The sequence below is a fragment of the Pogona vitticeps genome, chromosome 6 (genome assembly GCF_051106095.1).
Source record: "Pogona vitticeps strain Pit_001003342236 chromosome 6, PviZW2.1, whole genome shotgun sequence".
Classification (NCBI taxonomy): Eukaryota; Metazoa; Chordata; class Lepidosauria; order Squamata; family Agamidae; genus Pogona; species Pogona vitticeps.
Genome location: NC_135788.1, coordinates 104,956,340 through 104,982,593, shown reverse-complemented (window position 1 = coordinate 104,982,593; position 26,254 = coordinate 104,956,340). Strand labels below are relative to the sequence as shown.

General features: G+C 45.4%; 1 protein-coding gene across 1 annotated transcript; it reads right to left on the bottom strand.

The window, feature by feature from the left end:
- Nucleotides 1-1,031: 1,031 nt before the first annotated feature.
- ZNF219 (zinc finger protein 219) lies at nucleotides 1,032-25,589 on the bottom strand. The gene is made up of 5 exons (XM_073004491.2): nucleotides 25,449-25,589; nucleotides 16,320-16,410; nucleotides 12,176-13,559; nucleotides 4,672-4,791; nucleotides 1,032-3,216 (listed from the first exon to the last, which is right to left on the bottom strand). The coding sequence occupies exons 2-5, from the start codon at nucleotides 16,323-16,325 to the stop codon at nucleotides 2,384-2,386; spliced, it is 2,343 nt and encodes a 780-aa protein (XP_072860592.2). The 5' UTR covers nucleotides 16,326-16,410; nucleotides 25,449-25,589; the 3' UTR covers nucleotides 1,032-2,383.
- Between the last annotated feature and the right edge of the window lie 665 nt (nucleotides 25,590-26,254).

Sequence of the window (26,254 nt, the reverse complement as noted above, 5' to 3'; positions counted from 1 at the left end):
CTCACACTATCCAAAGGTCATAACAACACTAGTTTTGTTAACAGAGCATTGGACTCTTGTGGGCACAACTGTTTCTTCAGTTAGGCTGGTCATGTCTAAACATTATCCACACATTTTGCAAAAAATTATTTTTCCCTAAACTACAAATTCCATGTTGCATCCATTGAAGAAACTATCATTTTTCCAGGAATAAAGTGAATACGTGGTCTTGTGCACATTGTTGGACAATAATTAAGTTACTCTTTGCCGCAGCCAGCACAATCAAAATGGGGTTGTAATAAAACAATATTCCTACACACTCAAGGTGTGGAATAAATGACTTGAACTGTGTTTTTTTTGTGTGCAATTTGTTAGCCACTTTGCGCTCTTGAAAACAGGTAAGAACAACTACATCTGGAAGCATACACATTTCCAATGCTTAATTTATACCCGCTGGAGAATTATTTATAACTCGCCTATCTTTCTAGCTTTGATAGTTAACAGAAGTAATACTAACATGTATTGAAATGTGTTTTGTGATCAGCCACAATGAGGAATATAAGATACAGAAACCTATCTGTGTGTGATTGACTCAGATAGAGTTTTGGAAAAGTTACTTTTCTGCAATGCCCACTCTAATGAACTAGGAGAGAAACTGTGGCTCAGACATTCTCTGTGATTAATTTGCTTATAGTGGTTTGTGATATTCTTCTACTAATCTAAGGACTTTATAATTCTCCAGCACTTTGGTTTAGGTCTCTGGCTGTGGAGCCAGAGATTGAGAGTTCGATTCCCCACTGTGCCTCCTTGACAGGGGCTGGACTCAATGATCCATAGGGTCCCTTCCAGCTTTGCAGTTCTAAGATGACAACCATGGTGATGAGGATGACTTGGGCCAAACCCATGCTCTTTGGGGCCATTTTCCAAACAAAAAGCATGAGGCTACAGCTGGCAACTTCTGGTTCCTAGCAGATGCTTAAAAGACATTGCTCAAAGCCACTCATACACACACACACACTCTCTCTCTCTCTCTTAATGGAGCACTAAGTCACTGCTCATTTTAATTTTTATTTCCAGTTTCAAATTTTCTACAAGAAAACATTAAAAAAATAGAAAACTCTAGAAGTTGTCAAGCTCCCTGACATGCCAGGTCACTACAGAAACAAAGATCTGTTGCTGGATCACTACGGAGATAAAGATACTGGCACTGGGTTGCTTGCTACGCACACGAGAGAGACAGTGGCACCTGGTTGCTATGGAGATGAGGCCCCAAAACAAGGTACTTTGAAATCCCCTCAGGCCAGGAGTGGTTAGTCTGGCCTGGCCTGCCTCTGTAGCACTTGACAAGATAAACAAGGCTTCATGGGGAAAGGGCTCCTGTGTCATTAATCAATGGATAAAGGAGAATTTTGACAGGCCTTAACTTCTCCCTACCACAGCAGCACAACGGAGGGGAAAACTGCAACTGAAGAAATGTTCTCCTTTTACAAAACCTTTCCGGGTGAAACAGCAGGCGTCTCTTCACATATAGGGGGAAATCAACCTTATTTTTGTGCCAACAGTGAAAAGGGCCCAGTTCCTCAGAAGTGACACTGAAAGGAAGCCGCATCAAGCCTAAAACTGAGGAGAGAAAAAGGAGTGGAACCCATCATGTCCAACCAAACGTATCACCTCCAAACCCTGTATGACTAACAGAAAAGACTGCTACAGCAACACTGCCCTACTCCATATCCCAGCCATATTACCACCTTCCTCTATTTTACCTCTTGGGGCTGGCATTTTTTTCTTTGCTTTTCCCGGTAGGGCTTCCTGTGCTGTTAAAAATCGACTGTGCCTCTTTTGGCTCTCCTGCTGCTGTTAAAGACATAACGCCTCTTCCAAAAAAGAAGACAACCCTACTACTTTCTACCCCAACACCTCTCACCGATGGGCGCATGACCCTGTCGTTTGTGGGAAGGCATTGTACTAGCTGCCTCTCCTGGACTCTGCACTTCTACACTACAAATGTAAACAGTTCTGAAACTGGTTTAACTGTCTTTAGAAGCTGCCTTTTTACTGAATCAGATCATTGGTCCACCCGGCCCCATTCGGCCTGCTTTGGCAGGTCAAGGTCACCAGCAGAGGACTTTCAGAGCCCTGCTACCTCTTTTCGCTAGGGATTACAAAGGATTAAATCTGGAACTTTATTGCATGCAAAGCATGTGCTCTATCACTATGCTATGGGCTCTCCAAGGCCCCTGCTCATGAACTCTGAGAGCTGTAGTTTTCATAGGGGCATTCAGAATTCTTTATTAGAGAGGTCCACTTCACAGAATGAACTTACAGTTCCCAGGGCCCCACAATGGGAGTTATCATGACAGTTAAAGAGGTTCGAAACTGGTTTATATATGTAGAGTAGATATACTCAAGCCTGCACTGGCTCCATCTGCAATTCCATGAGGCCTTGGCTTGTCTTAGATGCCTCCTGATGTGGTCCCTTTTGGACCACAGAACCAAGCAATTTCTCCTCGGGTCTGGGTTCCTCGGAGTCTTGTGACATATCGTCCCAACCTTGTTGAGCTGGTGCAGCTCCAGGAGAAAGACTAGCAATTATTGCTCCATCAGGGGTCCGCTTCCCTCGAGGCAACTCGGATATGGGAGGCTCTCCCTGGTCTTCTGAGTGCCAGAGGTTCTGGGTTTTGATGCCCTCACCCTTTGGACTTAGACACTCAAGGCCTCTCATCTGGGGGCTCTGGGTTTCAGGCATCTCATCCTCCACCATCACCCGAGGTTTAGGGGCAGTGTGAGAATAGCGCCGGGTACGGGCTTTCCGGCTGTGGTGGACTTGAAGGTGTAATTCCATTAGCTCAGGAGCTGAGGTGGCAAAGGGGCAAAACTGACAGCGGTGGAGGGCTCCTCCGGCCAGGGCTGGGCGCAGGGATAGGTCCAAGGGCTGGAAGTCAGCTTTCCCATTGAGCAGAGGCTTGCGTCGCGATGGACGGGACCGAGCTGCACCCAAGCCCCCCAGAGATAGGAAAGGCCCATGGCTCTTGGTGAGCTGGGTAGGGGGAAAGGCAGGGACTGCAGTGGGGGCGAGGGGTATGGGGCACCGCTCCAGTGTTCCGGCAGCCGCGGCGGCAGCAGCAGCAGCAGCTGCAGCGCTCTTCTGCTCCCGGTGATGGCGCTGCAGGTGGTACTTGAGAGAGCCAGACTGGGTGCCAGCGTAGTCACAATGAGGGCACTTGTACGGGCGCTCACCTGCAGAAAAAAAAGCACGAGAAACAAGCTGGTAAGACAGCTGTATTTTGAAGTCTTTTCCTGTAGATATAGAACAATAGAAATTTGGGCCCTGCAGATTTCAGCAAACGTTCCACATCTAGTCACAGATTCACTAGGTGACTCTGAATCATTCTCTTTTCGTCCTGCCAATTCCCGGGCAGGCCATGGATCTGTAAGGGAGGAGAGAACTATTGCACCTCGTTGTACAGACTGGACGGGGGTCATATCCCCTCATATTCCCTGAACTGCCTGCCTCACAACCTATAAAGCACAAATAAACATAACCGGGATGCTGCCTCTTGAGTCTGCCAGAGCAAGTGGGGGTGTCAAACTGCTGAACACCTGCTGCGGCAGTAAACAAACCAGGACAAACCACCGAACTCGTGGTTTGTGCCCATCTCTAGTCCTTACCTAAACTTACCTTTTAAGATATTTTAATGGTCCTGACACGACCAGATAGGCAGGATATAAATAAAATAAATAAATAAATGATCCAATAATAATACTGCCAAAGGATTTTGCAGTACAAAGCACACAACTGTGTTTTCTTTTTTATTTTATTATGACTTGATTCTGCATGACATAGTTTTAATAGCTGATGGTAAGCTATTAGGGGAGCTAAATAGATTTTCCAACAAAAAAGAAAAAGAAGTGGTGGGGGAAAACATAATTTGGATATTCACCTCATGTGATGGCCTGATTTTTTACACATCACGGACAACTAGGTTTGTGGCCATTTAAAAGTCAGACACAGTAAGTTACAGGAATTCATTCTCGCTGGTTGCACATTTTTGATACTAGTCTGACACACTGGATTTACAAAGCTGTACTTCCAGGAAGTGTCTTGCCTACCACACACTGAATACATGAGTGGAAGGGGACTGTGCTCCTCTTGCAACTGTCCAGAGCACCCAGGCAACTAGAGAATGCTGTCCGCTCTCCTTACTACTCCTTACAGAGTAGACCTTTGGTCTAGATGGGTGGGATAGAAATCCAATAAATAGAATAAATCAATACTTTTCTCATCATTAGGATGGAGTAGGTGAACAGGGCAGCGGGTCCAATAGTCTCTGGGATCCCTAGCAGTGGGGGGGTGTCTCCGAAGGCATTTGGGCCTTGGAAGATATCATCCCAATGGTTAGCTTTAGTTATGCTCCAGGTTAAGTAATAAGAGGAAGAAACATTGAAATGGCTTGGCTAGCCTGGACAGACTGCCTGTGATACGTCTGAAAAAGGTAGTGATTTCAACACATTTAGCTAGGCAGGAAGTAAGTGGAAGTTGTATGGACTTCACCAGTAGTAAAGAACTATGAGAGAAGGGGGATTGTCAGGAATTAGCCAGCATGGACACATGAACCTTAGGTGTTACCCCACACCACTTGCTGTTGGCCATCCAGACGACTCCTGCCCACTATGCTTTATCTTGACTTTTACCTGTGTGGACACGGAGGTGAACTTTGAGATGGTGGGAAGACCTGAAGGACTTCCCACAGAATGGACAGTCTTTCCCAGTGCCCCGTCGGGATCCGTCCAGGCGTGACTGCCCCTGCATATCTGGAAAACACACCATGGAGAGGGAAAGGGATTTTTAATAAGAGGGGATTCCAAAACTTTCTTCATTCTCCCTGTTTGGTTCCATTCTTCTTTTCTCTTTGCCTTTGGGTGCATCTCAGAGCCCTAAGGACAAAGCAATCTCTTTTCTGAGGCACAAAACAAAAAAGGAGGTATGCCACTTTCCCACACTAGTGTAGGTAACCTCCCCTAGACAACTGTGACGACTACGCTGGATCAGTATCAATTTGAAACCTTTGTTAATGTAACACAGTGTGACAACTGCAGAAAGGAGTGATGTTTTTCATTTCATCCAAGTAACAGAGGAATGGCTTCTGTGCCATTTATTTTACAATGCTTGCCAAAAAAAAAAAAAAAAAACCCCTTTACATTTAGGAAACAAAAATTGCAGAAACCCAGCAGTCAACTTTTAAGTTTTCTAGAAAGAAAAACAGGAAACACACCTTGCAATGTGCCGTAAACACTAACCACAATTCTATTAGTGTTCGCATAAGGCTTGTATTACTTGATGTGGCGACTTGGGGCTAATTCCCCCACATTAATTCCCTCAGTTATATAACCAAAGAGCCAGATCACATCTTGATTATGCAGCTGCATATGTGACTAGACTTATGACAGACACATGCCAGGCCACCTGGCCAATGAACCACAATCAACTGCAAGCAAATTATGCAAACCTTACACTAATGCTAGGAGGGTTCTGGCTATTAAGACTGAAAAAAAATTCTAATATTTTATTGTCTCCCCTTTTTTCTTATTGTTACACAACATGTAGCGCTATGCAGTGAAAGAAACTGCTTCTGTATAAACGCATTTTCTCAGAATGGTTCTAGATTGGGACTTCTCTCCACCAGAGGTGGCCAAATTCTAGACCTGCCAGGCCTAGTTCTGTTCCTGCTAGAATTATGACATCTGTCAAGAAGCACCAGATACAACACAGTGGTTTAGAAGGTTGGTGGGGGTGACAGTATGAGAGATGTTGATTTGGGTTCCCAATCTTGGGTCCCTATATGTTCTTGGACTAAAACTCCCAGAAGCTTTTACCAGTAGTTGTGCTGGTCTGGGTTTTTGGGAGATGCAGTCGAAGAACATCTAGGACAGTGGTTCTTAACCTTTTTGAAAGAAATGCCCCCTTGAGCCATTGAGGAAGTTATCATTGCCCCCCTCCCCGCGGTGATGATATCTTATTTATTTATTTATTTATTTATTTATTTATTTATTTATTTATTTATTTATTTATTTATTTATTTATTTATTTATGTATTTATGTATTTATTTATTTATTTAAGACACTTAAATGCAATGACCCCTGAAAACAAAATTCAATTTCAAGAAAATGAAATCCCCCCCAAAAGTAACATTTAATGATTTAGTTTCAAGTGAATTTTAAGACGCAAAAAGAAATATAAAAAGGGCATAAAAGCAAACTGCAATGCAGGAACTAAAAAATTTCAAGACGAAAACTCTGAAACTAAATTAAGATTGGAGGAAAATATATATTCATGCACATTGTAAAAAGGCTGCAGCCATCTTCACAGGTTTGGCTTGCTCCAGCGCCCCCCTACCGCCCCCCTTCTGCTCCAGCGCCCCCACACCGCCCCTTTTCATTCTACCGCCCCCTGAAAAATGAAACCGCCCCCTGGGGGGCATTATCGCCCACGTTAAGAACCACTGATCTAGGAAACCAAAGTTGGGAAGGGGAAAGGCATTCTCACACATTCTGCCCAGTCATTTGTTTTCAGCACCCCAACTGAGTTCACAACCCTTTCACAGATGCCATTTCCAGTTCTCTCTCAACGTTTCTTAGTTTCATCAGCCCAATTTAAAGAAGATGGGAAACATTTATACTACTGCTGTTGCTGGGTGGGGGATGAGTAGGAGGAAGGAGTACAGAAATCCTTGTCAACCCACTGCAAGCCACAGATCCTGATCTAACATTTGGTGCATCCCTGGTATACAAAATCTGGCGAGTGTTACATTTCCTTTATTTTATTTATTTGTTTATTTTATCTTAACAGACTGTCCCTCTTCTCAAGTTATCAGCTTAGACGAGGATACTCTACCCACAGGCCTGCTTTTACAAGACACCAGAGGGCAGGCACTTGAGACAGGGCTTCTTTCAGCAGTGGCATCATTTCAGTGGAATACTATACCTAGGCAGATCCTTTGCCCCCTTCTCTTCTAGTCTCCAGGCAGACAACTCTTTACTGTTTCCGTGTACCTTTAGTATTTCCCCCTCTTTGTCTCCCAAATGCTAATCTCTATTTTACACTTGGCTGCTGGCTTTAAAACTGTCTTTTTACTGTTTTCTAAAAAAATGTTTTTATATTGTATTTGTATTGCAGTGAATTTTCTGTGTTATATTTTTCCTAATCTGTGTAAGTTTGTATATCTTTTTATTAAAAGAAAGCAGTAATGGGAGGAGCATACGCAATACTTTTTAATAATTTAAAAGTGAAATGGAGAAGGAAAGACTGGGATGTGAAAAAAAATCCTTAAGTGGCAGGGGGGTAGGGGTGGTTGAGAATTTTTTCCCCATAAACCAAAATCCCAAGCTCTCTATTTCTGAGGTCACATCCCCTTTTCGTCCCTAACAAGGGCAAACCTTTTGAGTATTACTGCGATGGAAGAAGGAAGGGTAGAAAGTGCAGTTGCTCCTAGTTCCATTCAAAGCTTGTCATGCTTCCTTCCCTTCTTCCTATAAAAAGTTTCAGGATAATGTACAGTACAGCCTCTTTTTTTCAGCATTATTAAACTGGGTAGAATAAACACAAGAAGGGGAAAGATGTCAGTTCTTCCTCTCCTTGATGCCATTTCTGTCACCCCCTATACATGGAGGGCAGGTTCCTGAGGGGCAGAGCCCCATGGATGCTCTTATCATGGTTTGGAATCCTGGATTTCAATAATTAGGAGAAAGCGTTCACAGATTAAAGAAGCATCCCACTTCAGAAGGTTGCCCTCCAATTGTGGAAGAAGAGGGAGAATGGGACTGATTGATTGATTGATTGATTGATTGATTGATTGATTGATTGATTGACTGACTGACTTACAAACTGCCCATAAAACCTGCGCAACCAATCTAGACCTAAAATTAATATAAAAAGAAAAAGAAAGCGCAACAAAAGAAAAAATAATAATATTTACAGCAGCTCGGGGAGAAGTTATTCAAGGAAGCTTTGTAGAATTTTGTCTTCACCAATTTCCTGAATATTAAGAAGGAAGGAGCCTGGTGTATCTCAGATGGAATCATATTCCAAAGCCTAGGGGCCATTTCTGAGAAGTCACCTCTGAATACCAGTCGGCCACCTGGGCTTCAGTAGAACACCCACCCACCCCGACATTCTGGAAACCAACTGGGTCCAACAGTTTTAGGGGACACTGATGTACAATGTGAAAATCTCAGCAGGTGATGATCTGATGATGATAAGGCAGAAGATGCATGGTTTACCACATTCAGATCATTTTCTCTCTGCCAGATGTGAACACCAGGTCCAATATGTGTGATTTGGCACATGCATACAACCAGTGACATGTTGGGGCAGGCCCAGGGACAGCATGGCATCCATCAACTCCAAGGCTGCCCTGGCAACATACATCTCTGCATGGATGTTAAAGTCTCCCAGAAGTACAGTGATGCCTCGACCATAATCTGTTCCAGAAGATGCAATGTAAGTCAAAATGGTTGTAAGTCGACGCATGCATTCCCATAGGAATGCATGGGAACACGATTAATCCGTTCTGGCAAAATAACCCCACAAAACCACCAATCCTTTAAAAAATTAAAATAAAACTACAAGCCCCATGCAGGGACTGAAAAAAACCCACCAAAAAACAAACAACAACACACCACAGAAACATAAGCCCCCCCCAGCCCTGCAAAACCGACCTAGAACAGTTTTTAAACACCAAAAACTGGTACCTTACCTTATCAGGCAGACCCAAGTCTCCTCTGATGGCCTCTGTGGGCCGCTGCCATTGCTGGTGCCCAACGCCACCTCCAGCTCCGGAACCAGCACCAGCAGCTGCTCACCAGGGCGGCCACATCGGTTCTTGGCGCTCCTCGACGCCCTCCGCAGGCTGATGGCGGGAAATTCAAATGTACTGACGGCCTGCGGAGGACGGCGAGGAGCGGTGGCGGTGGCCAAGCGCCAGGAGGCTGAGCCTCGCCAGGATGTTCCGGCCACTCGCCTCCCAACGTGCTCCAAAGATGCTGAGGTTGCCGGCAGTTCCTCAGTGCCTAACTGTTGGGGCGAAAGAGCTACAAAGAAGCAGTCTCTTCGCCAGCAACGGTTTGAATTTCCCACCTTTCCCCCTTGCCTTTCCTGGTCGCAAGTCGAAGCTCCAGCCGCAAGCCAAAGCAAAATTTTGCGGCTGGAGCTGTTCATAAGTAGGGGCACCACTGTAAAAGATATTTAGTCCACCTTAAAAATGAGGAACCCTTTGGCTTCTGGATTTTAATCCTACAACTATGATCATCCCCACCCATCACCCCAATACAGAATTTTAGGAATTAATGGTGCAAAACTTTTGAATGGTCAAAGTTCCCCAATCTATTCTATTCAACAGTGAAATCCTATGGTTTTTTAAAACATGCTGAAGGCATACCATGTAACATTCAGTCACTTCCAGCTGGCAATAAAAGGATTTTGATTCTCTCTCTCTCTCTCTCTCTCTCTCTCAGTCACTCACCCACCCATGACACAGAATGAGGATATGGATGTTTTCATGAGCATGTTTGAATATAACTTCAGACAGAAAGAAATGGAATCTCCCCACTAGATACAAGGTAATTTTTAATTGTTCATCTATTGTGACAATTTCCATCTCTTACCACCTGAGGGCACATTTAAACAACAGATTGCCCCAATGCCCTCCCCCCCCCCAAATCAACAACTTCCCACACTGTAAAATCACCCCATGGAAGTGAGGTAACATATGATTCACACCTTTTTAATAGCTGAACAATGTGTCAGACTTGAGAATGAGCACATTGCTACACTATTACCAAAATGCAGCTTAACAGTCATTCTTTTTAAAGCAGAAAATGCTTTGTCTGCATCATCCCTCCCCCATTATATCCTGAAACCACATACAGACAACAGAAGTCAAATCAGCTTTTTCCTTGTTCCATTCCTCCCCCGCATTTAAGATTGACATCTAACCTAATGGAAAGAGTATATTCTCAAAATATTGCATATTTTCATGTGCTTCTGTACAATTCTTGTACCTTTCCGGCCTGGAAAAGTATTATGTCGTTGTGGAGTATGAAATCTCTTAAATCAGGAATTTTTAGGAAATACAGTGCTTTATAAGTTGGATACCATTGGTTTCTGTTTTGTTTTTGGCAAGACACAGACCTGGGATTCTGTTCTTGGAAAATTTGCAGAGGATGGATATATCCAACAAAAATGAGTTTGTAATGGAGACCTACATTGTTTTATACAAATTTGTTTTAAATTTGAAGCAGATGTGAGACATTACGCAAATCTGCATAACTGTAAAACAGTGGAGAACTTTCAGTTATCCCAATTAATATTGTTTTGAAAGCAAGCATTTGGATCACACAGAAATCTTCCTCAGACTTGCAGTATATAAATCCTGTAAATGTAACAGGTTGCTTGACTCTTCTAAGAGACTTAAGCATGGAAGTCTTGCAAAGGTTGGCTACAGAAACAGCTAAAACAAGTATGCGTGAAGATTTGCTAGTATACATTCGCCCACTACAGCTCTTACATGAATGTATGGAATTTAAAAAGAACAAAACACAACAACCTAAAATATTTACTAAGGACTATACTGTCAAAATAAATCAGGATCTGGTTCAAAATTTTTGGAAATCGATTTAACATTACAAGGTGTTTTTTGTCAGTGTGTGTGCCCTGATGGAAAGACTTTTACACTGGTCAGAAGATGTGGTATTCTGACACTCTGGATCGTACCTTGTCCTTAATTCTTCTTCTCAACCATATTTTATGTCTTTCTTGAAGCAGAGTATGCCTGCCCTGAGACGGCAGAGCCAACATCAGCAGCATACAACCCAGCCCGCAACTACTGTAACAGCTCTTTCCTCTGTCCTTTAAAAATGGTCATACATATATGGTTTAAATCATGTTTTTTTAATATTGAATGTTTTATATATATAAGTTTTGAAGTGGCATAGCACTAGATCAATGCAGCGCCAAACTAGAAACAGATAGGGAGGAAAAGGAAGAATTTGGACTGCAGGGCACCACAAACTTTGCAAACCGTGCAGACTCCCATAGACACTGTTTACTCTGGCATAGGTAATCACATATGCCAAAACACGTCAAAAAAGTGTGACCAGAATCAATTTAAAATAAACAACCTCCAAGTGGGTGTTTAAAAAATCCCACTTCCCAACAAAAAAAAAGTGCACCTAGCTGTATATCAAGTACTTGGTAGATTTTTAATTTGCTTTCAAATGTGTCAAACTTGGTGCAAAAACAGGAGTTTTACAAAGTGCAGTCAAGCCCTAAAATGTTTATAACAGAAGTGTAGAATTGTTGGCACTTGAGACTTCTAGGACTTCCAGTTCCCAAAGGTCAGCATGGCTAGTGGTAAGGCACATAGGGACTGCAGTCCTAAACATCTGGAATGACAGTGGTCCTCAAGTCTTAGTTTGAAACAATTCAGTGGCAGCCTGTGCAGTACTGTGCCCTGTAATATGAAGTTGCCATCTCTTAAAAGGAGGAAGGCCGGACTGGCATAGATGAAGTACAGGTAAAGCCACGTTATCTACAAGCTTGTGATTTTGCAGGAACTGGTGACATTTTCTGCATGCTGTGGAGTCTTCTAGAGGCCTAGCGCTTTCCCCTTTTGATAAAGCATACAGACCTCATCCCTTTCTTTTCTTAGATGTAACCCAGCACTGCCAACCAAGTATCGCCATATAGGCAACTGCCAAAATACTTATTTTAAAATCTCAGTTTCGTTAGGCATTTTTTTAATCCAACACATCAACTAAATATTGGGGTGTGTGCTGGTTTTGGCTCACAAGCTTTGACATAAAGTTTTACCATGGCCTCCATTCATAACTATCAACTAAGCATATCTCTTAATTCCTTTCTCTTTCCCACCCACATATATATTTGTAAAATGAAGACTAGATGAAGTTAATTTCCACCTAACTATGCACTGCCATTTGTCTTACTTATTTATGTAAAGTAAGCAGAATTCTGTGTGACTCAAACATTTCCTTCTAGCACTTACAACGTGAGTTGATCGACAAGAAAGGCTTGCCTTCTTGTTCTATGAGACCAGCAACAGCTCCCCGTCCCTGCTGAGAAAAACAAACATTTTCACAAAGCTCTCAGGTATCATTTGGGCTCTGCTTGTCCATACTTGCCTTTCTCCTCCTGGTTTAGCAGAGCTGGACTGGAGCTGGCTGTGGTGGAGGCTCTGGTGTTTGTGGGCAGCCAGTGTCCTGTGAGAAGGTGAGAGCCTAGAGACTGCCCTTTGCTCCACTCTCTCTCTCTGGGCAGGTGGCTTTGCCGGTGCAAGGACATCTGCTGGAATGTGCCGAAGGTCCGGGCACAATCTGGGCAGCGGTGGGTCCCTCCTGGGTCTTCTCTCGCAAGCTTGGACCCTGCTGTGTAGGGACGTTCTCTCCACTGCTGGCCACTTTCTACAGCCCGAGCTGTAGCCTGCAGGCGCTCAGCACAGCTGGCATCGCTGTATCCCAGAAAACTGCCCGTCCCAGCCTTGTCTGTGGGCCGAGGGGAGAGGAGGGAAGGATACAGGGCTTCACAGCCCACCAGCAAGCTTTGTGCTGACCGGCCAGGGCCGGTCCCTCTTTGTTCAGTCTGAAGGCCCAGCTTGCTGAGATGAACCTTCATGTGGTTCTTGAGAAACCATGGCTCTTTGAAGCCACGGCCACACACCTGGCACTTGTGATCAAAAGAGTCTTTATGCTTCCGCATGTGGCCCTTGAGGAACCAGGACTGAGTGAAGGCTTGGCCACAAACCTGGCAGCGGAACTCATTCGGAGTGGAGACCGCGGGGGCCGTGGGGGCCGAGGCCGGAGGGGTGGGCGGGGCTGTCTTGGGGGCAGAGGCAGGGGCAAGAGGGGTGGGCACCCTGGCGGCGGGAAGACTGTGTGCCTGTTGGTTGTGCCACTGCAGTTCTGCCTCCTGGGCGGCAGCAAAAGAGCACTGCCCACATTTGTAGGGCTGGTGGAGGATGCGGAGGTGGCGCTCCCGCTCTCCTGCGGTGCGGAACTTGCCCTTGCAGAATGGGCAGCGGAAGATGGGCTGAGGTGGGGGTGGGACAGGAGCAACTGGCTCTTCCTCCTCCTCCTCCTCCTCTTCCTCCTCCTCCTCTTCCTCCTCCTCTTGCCCTCGCAAAAGCGCCCGCTCTTCCAGCTCAAGCAGTAGACGGCTCTGGTGGCTGAGGCGGGCACGAGCCTCAGGACAGTGTGAGCGCAGGTGGAGTCGCAAGCTGGCACGCTGCCCTGCCCGGTGGCCACAGTAGGGGCAAGTGAGAGGGTAGGAGCTGGTATGGATGCGTGTATGCAAGGCCAAGATGCTATTAAAGCGGAAGCGCTTGCCACAGATAGGGCAAGGATACGGTCGAGCTTCACTCCTTGACCCTCCTGGCCCGTTGGAATAGCGTTGCAGGTCCAGTTCCCCATTGAAAGCCAGGCTTTCGGTGCCATCGCAGGAAGAAGAGGAGGATGGAGAAGGGAGGGCCACACTGGCTGAGTTGGCAGAAGGCAGCTGGTAATCTGCATCCTGCAGGAATAGCAAGGAGAAAAAAGACATCTGGGGCCTTAGCACAGAGTATGATTTTCTCAGAGGTTGGAAATGTTACTTTTTGGACCATAAGTCCTTGTGGTCATGCTGGAGGATTATGAGGACTGTAATCCACAAAATAATTTTTCAAAGTTCTGATTTTTCTTTACATCCCCTCTGAGACTATTCCTACTCTTTTCCTATGACTTTATAGACTGCCATCTATGGAAAATGAGAATAAAGCAAGCTTTTCTGCGCCACTGAATTTCTACAGAACAATCAGCAAACCTGTGGCTGACACACAACCTGGGGGGAAAACTATCACCCTCCCCCGTTTTTCCAAAGCAGAACTCTTAAGTATAAGATAGAACAGAGCTTTCCTTCCCACATGATAGCAATGGACCAAACCAGCTTCTCTTTCACATTGCGGTTTGCAAGCTAGCAACTACTACGCCTGCCAAATAACATTGCTTCCTTTGACTGGGGAGGGCCGAACTCCGCTTGATGTGCAGGAGAAACGGTGATCATCTCCACTCCCCAGAAACAGGCATCCAACCCCACTCTTTTGCTACAGAACAATTTGGAAAACCTGTGGCTGAAAAGCAGTACTTTGGAATATCCTTTTAGGCACAGAAAACACACAAAGTTTCTGGACATCATCCTGAGTGGAAGGGCAGTGGAACTCAGTGTGGACTCAGAAGTGGGAAGGATTATCCGACCCATAGCTGGAACTAAAGACAGATAAAGTTCTCCTGGGCTAGGCTCAGAAAAGAAGCTTGAGGGCTTGTAAAGGTCTGCCTCAGAGGAGAGCTATGCCATGCATATCCAAGAATTACCCCCCTCCTTACATGAAATAAAATGCAAGCAGAGGACTGCCAGCTTCCCTCTGTTTTTGCCTGGTTGAATGAAATGGAACAACATGGCCCCACCACATTTAAAAAGACCTTCTACAGGACTTCGGTCTCCCTAACGTTGGTTTTTGTAGTTGTTCTGGAGCACTTAAAACCAAGAATTAATTCTCTTCCTCTCATCCCAGCTGCACTAGATTGCCCTTCACCCTCCCTCAGCCAAACTGTCCTGTGGGAAGAAAGAGAGAAAGGCAGGCAGCAACATTCCCGCTAAGCTGCACACCTTCTCAGTACTCCATTTGTTCTGCGCAGCCAAGCCAGTGTTGCTGCCCATTTGCTTCCGGTCGAGGCTCAAACCACCCAGCGCTAGTGGAAATTACAGTGGGGTCTCTACTTAAGAACTTAATCCGTATTGGAAGGTGGTTCTCAAGTTGAAAAGTTCTTATGTTGAATCTGCATTTCCCATAGGAATGCATTGAAAACCATTTAATCCGTATCTGCTCTTTTCCGTCCATAGAAACTACAGTGGAACCTCTACTTAACAGCTTAATCCATTTTGGAATTGTGTTCTTAAGTTGAAACGTTCTTAAGTTGAAGCAAAATTTCCCATAGGAATGGACTGAAAACCAATTAATCCGTTCTGGCTGTTTTTTTTTTGTTATGTAGAAGTGCGTTCGTACATTGAAGCATTAGTTCCCATAGGAACTAATGCAAAGCTGGTTAATACGTACTCTACCACTCGGGGGAGAATTTTTTTTAACCTAAGATGACCTAAGGTTAAAAAAAGAGCAGGAAAGGTTTTTTTTCCTGTTCTTATCTTGGATTTCTGTTCTCAAGTAGAAGCAAAATTTAGCAAATGGAGCTGTTCTTAAGTTGGATTGTTCTTAAGTAGAGACGTTCTTAAGTAGAGACCCCACTGTAGAGGGAACATTGGCCGGCAGCTGAAGAAGACATCAGAGCCTTTTCCTCCTCAGACTGGACTGTGTCCTCCCTCCAAAAATGGGGCCAAATAACACCAGCTACCCATGAGAAAGATTTTGGCAACTTACCTTTTGATACTATTTGCTTTTTTATATTGTTAACATAATTTGGTCCCTATCCGTAGGAAACAGCCTTGGAAAGATATGTATTCTTGAAAGATGATAGTTAATTAAAATAACTATCTCTCAATACATTTTCCAAAACCCCACTGAAGGTAACAGAGCCAAGACTCTCCATTATAGTTGCAGAGGAAGAAATAAAAGCCTGAGAGATTTTTGTAAGCCTAAAACGAACTTTGAAAACTAGATACAGTGGTGCCTTGCTTAATGACGATAATCCGTTCCAGGAAAATCGCCATTAAGCGAAAACATCGTAAAGTGAAATTAAAAAACCCATTGAAACGCATTGAAACCCATTCAATGCGTTCCAATGGGGTAAAAACTCACCGTCCAGTGAAGATCCTCCATACAGCGGCCATTTTCACTGCCTGTATAGCAAGAAATCCATCCCTAAACACAGCGGGGAGCCATTTTAATTACCTGTCAACCATTTTGAAACCACCAATCAGCTGTTAGAAAAACATCGTTTTGCAAAGAATCGGTTCCCGAAGCAGGGAACCGATCAACGCAAAGCGAAATTCCCCCATTTAGACCATCGTTTTGCAATTGCAATTGCAAAAAGATCGTCGTAAAGCGGATTCGTCGTAATGCAGGCCAATCGTAAAGTGAGGCACCACTGTATTCCCATTTTGAGCCAGGTGAGGGAGCTGATATATTTTATCCAGGTAGAGCCTGAGATAATCTTTAATTGTGATGGGGTGAGGAGGGATTGATAAGTGCGAAGGAAGAGGGGACAGGTTAACCCCTCAGCTATCATTCTCGCGCCTCGCACCCCCCCATTCAAGCCATACTGTCTTCTAATAGTTACTCACCTCCATGGTGGTCCCGATCACATGCTTCAGTTGTTGGTTGGTCAATGGGCATCCATGTCACACCTGACAGGTAGTTAGGCAGTTGCATGGGCTATAGGAAAGCAAAAGGAGAATTTCCAAAAGAAAAAAATGAAGCTATGGTTGCCACATCATGATTCATATCACCTGACAAACCCACACATTTTCACTTTAAAAAGAACTTCATGGGACATAATTTGTGCCACTTCCTAGGCTCTGTGTTGGCACTCAGGACTGTATGAAGAATGTTACTAAAGTGCCCTGAACACAGGCAATGGGCTTCCAATAATGCAGAGAAAAATAAAGCATGGGAAAGTTATTGAGTTCTTCAGTCAGCCTAACCAGTGGTCGTGCTGGCCAGATTATTTTGGGAATTATAATCCCTCAAAGTAACATTTCCAAGCTCTGTTGCCCAGGTTTTGATCTGTTTCTAGATGAATTTGACTTCTGGTATATATTCTCCCCCCTTCAAAAACACCTAAAACACTATGTCCTGGTTTCCCAAATCAGGAGAAGGAGCTGATTGAAACCTTGACCTAGCAGAATACTGTACTGTACTGGGATCCTTATTCCACCTCCACAGAATAGATGGCCTATAGTACTTGACCAGAGTTTTTACCCACAGATTGACATTCTTGGGATTGCTAAAGCAAAACTGGTCTGGCAGTGAGATAACTCAAGGAAGGAAGCCAAGGCAAATAAAACATTACCAGGTTACAAATCTGGAGATGTTCATCTGCTGATCTGATGGTGGCCTCTGAATCAAAGAAGAGGATGCAGCCCTGACTTCTCTGAACCTGCTACTACTTGCCTTATTATCTTTCCATTTCTTAGAATCATAAAGTTGGAAGGGGCTTATAAAGCTGTTGAGTTGCAACCCCTGCTCAGCGCTGAATCAACGTCAAAGCAGATCTTACAGATGGTTCTCCAATTTTCTCTAGCACTGGAGCACTCTCCACCTCCCAAGATAATACGTTCCATTCTTCTACTGCTCTAATGGTTAAGAAGTTTTTCCTAATATTTAGCCTAACTCTGGCTTCCTGTAGTGAGCCCATTCCCACCTTTTGTAGCAAAACATGAGTACAGTATATACAGCCTGGTGAGGAAGGATCTCACCTCAACACTGTGGGATGATCCCCCTCCCTACTGTGCCTCTGTGTACATGTCTGCGCAATAAGAAAAGATCTCTGTCCTAACCCTTCTGTTTTCCCCACAGCCATTAACTGACCTAGCCTGATACCAAGGAATGTTCACAAACATTCTAGCTTTTCAGGATGAGAGTGTCAGCAACAGGATGTTGGCAAACAGGGTAGCTTCTGTGGGGAAGATAAAGGTTTGATTCCTAGGAGGGGAAAAATCAGGAGGGGCTGCTAACTGTTGGTATGATGGGAGATACATGGGGTTATGCCAGCTGAAGGAAGGGACATACAGTGCACAGAGAAACATGGATCTAGTACAGCCCTCAAAGAAAGGCTCAGGAACAAATGGTCTTCCAGATGTTGCTGAACTCCAGATCTTTTTGGCCCTGGGTAGTGTTGAAATATAATGAGGATATTAGTTTGACAGTATCTGGAGCATCAAAGCTTTCCCAGGCCTGCCTTACTAGTAAAACAGTGAAATGTAATGGCTGAGGCAAGGAACCTGACATAATGCTGGTGTTGTTCACTTGGATTTTTTTTTTCTGAGAGAACTTCCATATTTTTAACAACTTGATTTGTCCTTGACTTGTATTCTATTGGAAAGCTACATAAAGTTGTATGTGTGCCTCTTGCTGATGTTTTGAAAGCCTGGCAAACTACCCTACCCAAGATCTGAAACTATCTGGTGATATGAAGAACAAATTCCAGAGAGGTGTATCCTAAGGCACATAAACGTGCTGCGCCCCCAATACTATAAGCAGGTGTGGCTTGATCCCCATACTGAGCCAAACCTCACCTCTACCCTGCCTGAGGCAAGACTGTCATTTTCTGCATTACAAATCTATTCAGGCAGAACCCGGCCATAAATTCTAGCAAGTAGTTTTTGATTCCTTCAAACATCTCCTCTTCCAGATGTAAACCAAACCGCCTTTTTTCACCCACCCATCCAAAGACACATTTCCATGTTCCGCTCCTCAAAACATACACAGACAGTACTTAAAATGTAGGGTCCCCTTATCAGGAGAAATGCGGTTATAACAACAAAAATAAAACAAACAATAAATTTTAAAATGTGGTTTTTCTCCATTGGGCAACGACAGCTCCTGTTAGGAAGGCCAGGGTGGGTGGGGTGGGTGGGGAGGTTCCTAAGGCAAAATGCTCTTTGTCTATATGGGTCAACTCTCTCCTCTGCCGCTGCCTCTTGACTTCTGCTATCTCTACGTCTCATCAGTACAGCCACTGAGAAGAAGAGGGGGGAAAGCAAGCAAAAGGCTCTACCCCACCCACATCTGTGCTAACTTGTGAACAGGGAGCATCTGCAAGCAGTTCAAAATCACGGCTGTGTTAGTCTGTGCAAGGAAGAGGGCCTTGTGGGCCTTGGCACCTACTCAGCAATGCCAACCACGGACACTAACTCTTCCTATGGGCTTCCTCCCTCAGCTTTATGTGTGGCCTGAGCTTTATCTCTCCATGGCATAAAGAGGCATGAGGGTGTATGTGCAGCAAGGGGGGGGGCTATGTATGCATACTGGTTTAGGATATCGAGGCGGAAAAAGGGCGGGGCTTCTGCTTCTTTAACCCCTGTGTGAAAAAAGGAATTTCAATAGATATAAGCACATGTTAAATTTCCCTTATCTTCACAGCCCTTAAAGGTACAGGTTCCCTATCAGCTTTTACACCTAAGCCATGGTTTGTTTGCGACTCTTTCAAAGCAGCCACTGTGACAAAGCAAAAGGTCCTCTTCTCTTCATTTCTTAGTCACAGTTAACTCCTTGGCCCACGTACAGATCCCCACCTAAATAATACTGATGGAAAGAGAAGGCACTAGTAGCCAGAACAGCCAGCATTGGCAATGTTAATTTTGTTATGTGAGGCCAAGTCGCCCCCAATGTATGGTGACCCCATCAATGAGCAATCTCCAAAATGTCCTATCCTCTACAGACCTGCTCAGCTCCTGCAGACTCAAGCTTGTGATTCTTTTAGGGAGTCAGTCCATCTCATATTTGGTGCTCCTCTTTTCCTGCTGAAAAAGGCAATGCTTTTCTAAATACAACACAAGCACTACTAAAAAAAAAAGTTGGCTGAGGCCTTTGGCCAAATCTAGCAGTGACAACTTCTTATTTTAGCAGATTGCTGGCTACCTTTTTTATCCTTTTCCCCTTTCACTCCAAGGCCACACACGTGGCTATCCTTCCCTGCATTTTGTGCCCACAACAACTCCATGAGATCATTCAAACTGAAAGAGACTGACTGGTCTAAAGCCACCCAGTGAGCTTTATGTCAGAACTTGAACATGAATTTCCTTGGTCCTAGTCTAGCAGTCAAATCGCTGTACCACACCAGTTCTCTTCTTACATTCTTATGACTGGCAAAATTCTTTTTTTTTTAAAGGCAGACTCTGGTTCCCAGATGTTTGAAATATTTTACCTAGCTTGCACATATGGAAGCATTCAGACAGCTATTTCAATTTACAGAAAGAAATAAGCTGAGCTGCTGGCTTTTCTTTCCATTTTTCCCCTCACAGATCCAGCTGTAGAACCCTAAAGAGGGGGTTCAAGCTTGATATTTAAAGTGCATTTGCACCACAAATGTAAAATGGTGTAACAGTCATTTAAATTTTTGTCATTATCATTTTATCACACCCTTTCCTAGCAAATGGAACAATTCCAGTGGAATGTCTATGAGTCTCTCCTCCCTTCTAAATCACAGATCTGTCAGGCACAGAAATGTAAACTAACCCAGGGTCACTCAGTTAAGTCTTACAATTCCATCCAGCATTTGAATGCAGGTTTCCAGAATTCTAATGTAACACTCTAGCCCAGTGATGGTGAACCTTTTTGAGCCCGAGTGCCCAAACTGTAACACAGAATCAACTTATTTATTTCAAAGTGCCAACACTGCAATTAAAGCCCGAATATGAGGTTTTAGTTTAGAAAAAACAACTGTTCCTGCACTGCAAGGGTTAAATGCTTGTTGTTGTTGTTGTTATTTTCCTATGGGTGGTGTTAACAAAGAAATATTTACCAGTCCTGGGCTAGACTGGTAATGGCCACCATCACACCCCTCTGCCAGACCACTGCACCAGCAGAGGGGAGTGCCAAAATCCAGGATCGGAGGATGGGGAAGCATTTCTTGATGGTGACTTATGGCTCGTGTGCCCACAGAGAGGGCTCTATGTGCCAGCTGTGGCATGCGTGCCATAGGTTGACCACCGCTGCTCTAGCCCATACCCCACAGGGACTGCCTCACTCCATCTTGCCTAGGAATTGTAGTTTCCTGATGAAGTGAAACAGGATTTTGAACAAATAATTCCTCAACTACACAGCTGACTGGTGGCTGATGAAAACGAGAATCCAACAGCATTTGTATGACTACATGTTCTCCATTAGTACATTACCATTTGAGCCTAATCCGGTATTAGGGCCAGGTCTGTGAGCATTTGGAGCTGCCATACAGGTTCAAATTGTCAAATAGAAGAGCTATGCTGAAAACTGAGAAGTTTCTCTATGTCAGAGATAGAAAACATATAACCCTCCAGAATTTTGTTGTATTGAAACTCCTATCACCTCTCATTGCTGGCTATGCTGGCTAAAGGCTGCTGGGAATTATAGTCCAATAGCATCCAAGTGACCCATCCGTGCTCTGGTGACTTGCTTGCAAGCCAAATTTTTTTTAATCTTGCATTTTATCAGCAACCTGGCATCTGAAAGTTGAATAGCTTTAATATCTTGTTAGAAAATATTTGTGGGAGCTAGCAAAGGAAATAAAAGAGGAAACAAGGCGATACAAAGTTTGCAACCTTCTCTTCTTTCGCACCATGTTCTTCTGGCAAAGGGGGGCAAGAGAGAGCACAAACCATACCAGACAATGCACTATAGGTTTGGCTGGGTATGAATCAGAGCTGTGAATTCATACTATTCATCACATGACAAGCCCTCCTTTCCCCCGAGGGCAACAAACCTCACAGAAGAAACACCTGAAAGTACCTATGAGAAGTGCTGTCTGGAGTTGATATTCACACTGGTTAATTGGTGAAGAACTTTCACAGAACTGATTTCCTGTGTGCCTCCTAAGTGCTTCCCCCTGAACAAAATCAAGCAAACAAAACCACCACCACCCCACTTTCCTGTTCGTACAAAGTCAGCAGATCAGGGAAACAAGGCTAAACTTGTCAGCCTCGTATCTAGTTTCCTGTCTGCAAGGCTTGTATTTTTATGAAACAACATGAAGTCATGGCAGCAGCCACCATCCCCGCACTCTGAAGTGGTACAGTCCAGGAACAATTTTACCCAGACATCTGCTGTTTTTATGATGCAATTTGAACAGCTAAAGATGAGTGCCCTAATATTTAGCCTGTATTGAGACTGGAGGCCTAACATAAAGTTATGCACATATTTTGGTGTTCCTCTCCAAGGAATAGCACTTTCTTCCTCAGTCCTGTAGCTGCTGCCGTCGTTAATTATTATAATCATTTATCATCTATACTAGGAATGTCTGAGGAAGCAGACTTGTTCACGAAAGCTCACGTAAAAATATAGCACTTAGTTTTTAAAGGCACCACAATGTTTCTATCTTCTTTATTTTTATATTTCTTTTGTTTTCATCTATAAATGATTATATAAAACACAAGGTTATAGCCCTTTTTGTCAGGTTTACAGTCTAATGTTATACACACGTCCTGTGAATTTTTTTGCATTTCTGAAGTGAAAAACACATACTGTATATATATATTTGCCATCACTTGTGTATTCTGTTACAGTGGTAACTATTATCATCCTGAAGGAAATTTTCTAACAATGTTGGGAAACACAGTCTGCCAGATGTTGTTGAACCACAACTCCTATCAGCATAGTGATTGGTGCAAAATACTAGAAGAACAGCAACATCTGAGTTGGGGGTACATGTTGTCCCCTGATTTATAGTGGATATTACACATTAATCAGTCTTAATGGCAGTTTAGCAATTACTATCTTCCAAAAAATCACACAAAATGTAGTTGAACAATAATGCCAACAATTTAGAGCCTCAACTCTCCTTTAGAAACTACCATTCCCAAGGTTCCCTGGAAAAACAGCATGATTACTAAAATAGGTTAAAATATATTGTGTAGAAACATTCCCAAGTACAGTTATTGTGGGCTGACAGCCTTTGAACTCAACAAAATCTCTGATCTGCTATACTGTATATTCAGATGGCAAATCAGAGGCTGAAGGAATCAGATTTGGCAACCCATGGTAAAATCAGGGGCTTGACGAACCTCTATTAATTTCTACCACCTTGCGCTAAGTGATCACGTAAACTGAAACAGGACTGTGATGGTTGCAAAGTGGTCTTCAGTCATGTGGGAGATACAGCAATCTCTGAATGAGTATAGACAGGAATTGGGGAATTGATGTGGTGCTATGGATAGTGTGCCGACCTCACAAGACCTAGGTTTAAATCTGCTCAGCTGTGGAAACTTTTTGAGGGGTGGCAGCAGGAAACCACTCCTTGAACCTCTCACATACCTTGAACCTCTTATCAGGGCCTCCTCCAAAACTTACTTGAAAACACATAACCATAAGGAAGAATGTGACGGAAACTCTCTATAATGTTTTGCTTGTGCAGATGTTGTTACTTCAGTATATCATGATAACAACTTTAGAATAACATTACATAAACATGCCTGAACCTGGTTCAGATAAAGTAGATAACATAGCAGCCTTCAGAGATGCTTACAAACATTTCCTCAGGAGGGAAAAGGGCATTTAAAGCTTTTTATTGATTCTAGAAAAAGAGCTTTGTACAGCCTGAAAGCTTGCCATATTTAAAAGTGTTCAGTTTGAAAGTTTTCCTTATTGACTGAGAAAGACCAGCTTCCCTGGAAACATTTTATGATCCTTTTCAACATAAAAAAGTATCTCCTAACTAAACATTGCTTTTTAATAAGGAAGATAGCATGGTTCATGGCACAGTTCAGTGTACTTGCAAGTCAGTCTGTGATCTGGAAGCTCAACCCCATAATCTCATAAAGGGGGAGCCAGGAATGAGGGCAGGTAGTTGTCATTAATGGTGAGGAAGAGGCACTCTGTCCAAACTCAGAGATCCTCTTGTTTTTGGTTGTTGTTGGGTTTTGGTTATTTTTTAAATAATTGTACCCTGAGGCCAAGCTCTGATTTAGGAACAGCACACCCCATGTTATCCTGGCACCCTTATTACGGTACATTCCTGCTGCCTAAATTGGTGGCCTAGCTCAAAAGGAAGGTATTTGGGGCTTGGCCTACAGTGGGTATTGCTGGAATCAAGCGGAACGCCTTGTTCTCCTGCAGCAGCACAAAGCTGGTGGTATTCACAGGCCTGCATAAAAGATAGCTGATTCATTTTGGCACTGTGCCATGCTGGGCCTATGGCAGAACCCAAATGACTAATCTTTCAAAAAAAAAAAAACAGACACACACACACACACAACCCACAACATGATGTGTTTCGGGCCTAGTCAGTGCTAGTCAGGCAGATTGTCCTGTCTTGCTTGTTTTCTGCATACCAGGAGGAGGGGGAAGTTAACACTTTAATGCAATGCAACTGAACCTAACAGGGCGGTGTGTACATAGGGATGCCCACTCAGTCTTATTCGGAAATAAACAAGATGGCTGCCACTCAGGGAAAGGCATCCCAAATAAAAAGTAGGCAGCTTTCCAAGGGTCCCTCTGCCTGCCCCACTTCAAGAATAGGGACAGTGGCTGCCAGGCCTCAAGCCAATTCCCGCCAACTCGCAGGTCACGATGGACTATGGGGGGGCATATCAATGAGAACAGATCAGTCCCCTCCCTCACCCCACAAGCCCTACCGGCGAGGAGACAAGAGAGTGACTGTCCCAGCAAGACACAGAGTTGACCCCCCCTCCCCACCCCACACACCCCAAACAAAGGGCGCAGCTGCCTCAGCAAATGCTCCAGTGCACATTCCAGGGCGGGGAGGGAGGAAGGATGAGTAACGGGGGGGGGGGGGACTGCTTCCAGTGAATAAGAGCTACTGATCCCCCCCTGCCCGCTCTGACCCCACCCTGAGTTAGTTTTAAGTCTTTGGAGAGCCACAACTTTGTCTTCTGTTGGGTCATCAGATCGGAGACCCTCCACATTCCTCCTCTCTGCATTCAGGGGCATTAAAATGGTTTCAAATATTAAGGGGGGGGTGAGGTGCATGGGGGAAACAACCATCTCTTCCAAAGTGTGGCTGGGGGGTGGTGGGTGGAAGTGGGATGCCCTGGAGACCCACTGAGAGCACGGTTGTTGTTTTTTTGCGGGGGAGGGGGGTCATCTCTGCAGCCCAAAGGTGTTGCCACCTCCTTCCCTGCCCCCCCAAAAAACCTCCTCATGGCTCCAAGCCACCTGCTGTATACGAACTCCCTCCATTCCTCCTAGAAGCGACTTCACCCCAAATGGCTTCAGCCCACCGTCCGTCCGTCCCCCCCGCCAGCATGAAACTCCCGATTTCTGTGGGAAAAGATTTCAACCCCCCCTTTCCAAACTTGAGAAACGAGTGGGCCCCCCCCGACGCCCATCGCAACCCGTCACGTGGCTTAAGGGGCGACGAGGAGCGGCGCGGCGGGGGTGAAGCGGCGAGAAGAGATGGAGGAAACCGTCCGGGTCATTCGGGGATAACGAAGCCTGAGGCCGAGGCCGGGCGGTTTCCCGTGCGCCGAGACGGTGCGCGCCCAGAGCTTTGGCCCGGTGCACTGCCTGCCCCGGCCGGATGCCCTCCCCGAGAGGAAGACCGAAGCTTCGGCCTCGCTTTCCCCTCCTGGGCCGCCGCCGCCGCCCCCCCTTCCCTTCCCTTCCCCTGGCCGTGTCTGCCATGCACCTGCTCTGGGTGCCGGGGAGGCGAGGCGGGAGGGGGGGGGCTGGAAGAAGAGCCGAGCGGTGGGGCGGTTTTCTGGGGAGGGGGGCGCACGGTGGGCGGGCGGACGACGGCGCGGCGCAGCGCAGCTACTCACCAAGGCACACGGCGAGGCGGCGCGGAGGAGGGGGCGCTCCGGGGACCCGCCGCGTCGTCGGGGCTGGGCCGGGGCGAGCAGCCTCCCCGCCAATGGGGCTTCCCCCTCTCCTCTCCTCCTCGCCTTCTCTCTCTCTCTCTCTTCTCTCTCTCCCTTCCTTCCTCCCTCCCTCTCTCTCTCTCTCTCGCTCCCTTCCTCCCTCCCTTCCATTGTACGGAGCCGCAGGCAGCGGCGGCGATTTGCATTTCTGAGCCTTGCGCGGCGAGGGATTGCCCGGCTCCATTGTGCGTTCTCGGTCGGCCCGGCGCGGAGGGGGCAGCTTTGCCCCGAGGGAGGGAGGGAGGGAGAGAAAGGGGGCACTGGAGGTTTGAGGGGGGAAGAGAGAGAGAGAGAGAGAGAGAGAGAAAAGCACACAGTTTGGTATCGCCTGCGTTGTTAAGGCCGAGGGGAAGCAAAAGGGGAAGGGAAAACATGTCCATCCAAATAATGCGTGGGCATTGCTTGCCTGGCACGGGCGAAGATCGCCTGAGCTCTTTCGCCAAGGAGCAGGAAGGGGTCACGGTCTCAAAAGGTTAGGGGGACGCGGAGGGAGAAGGGCAGGGGGCAGCCTGCTCCTTGAGGCCGCTCTTCCTCCCCCCATCACCCCCCCCCCCGAGAAATACGCTACGAGGAGGATGCTTCTCTCAAAACAAAGTTACTGTACTGGCTCTGAATCCTGGCTTGGAGTTGGCGGAGGGACACCGCCTGCTCTCTTGACTGGGAGTAGAGAGATAAGGCCAGGAGGACCGAGGCACGATCACGACGAA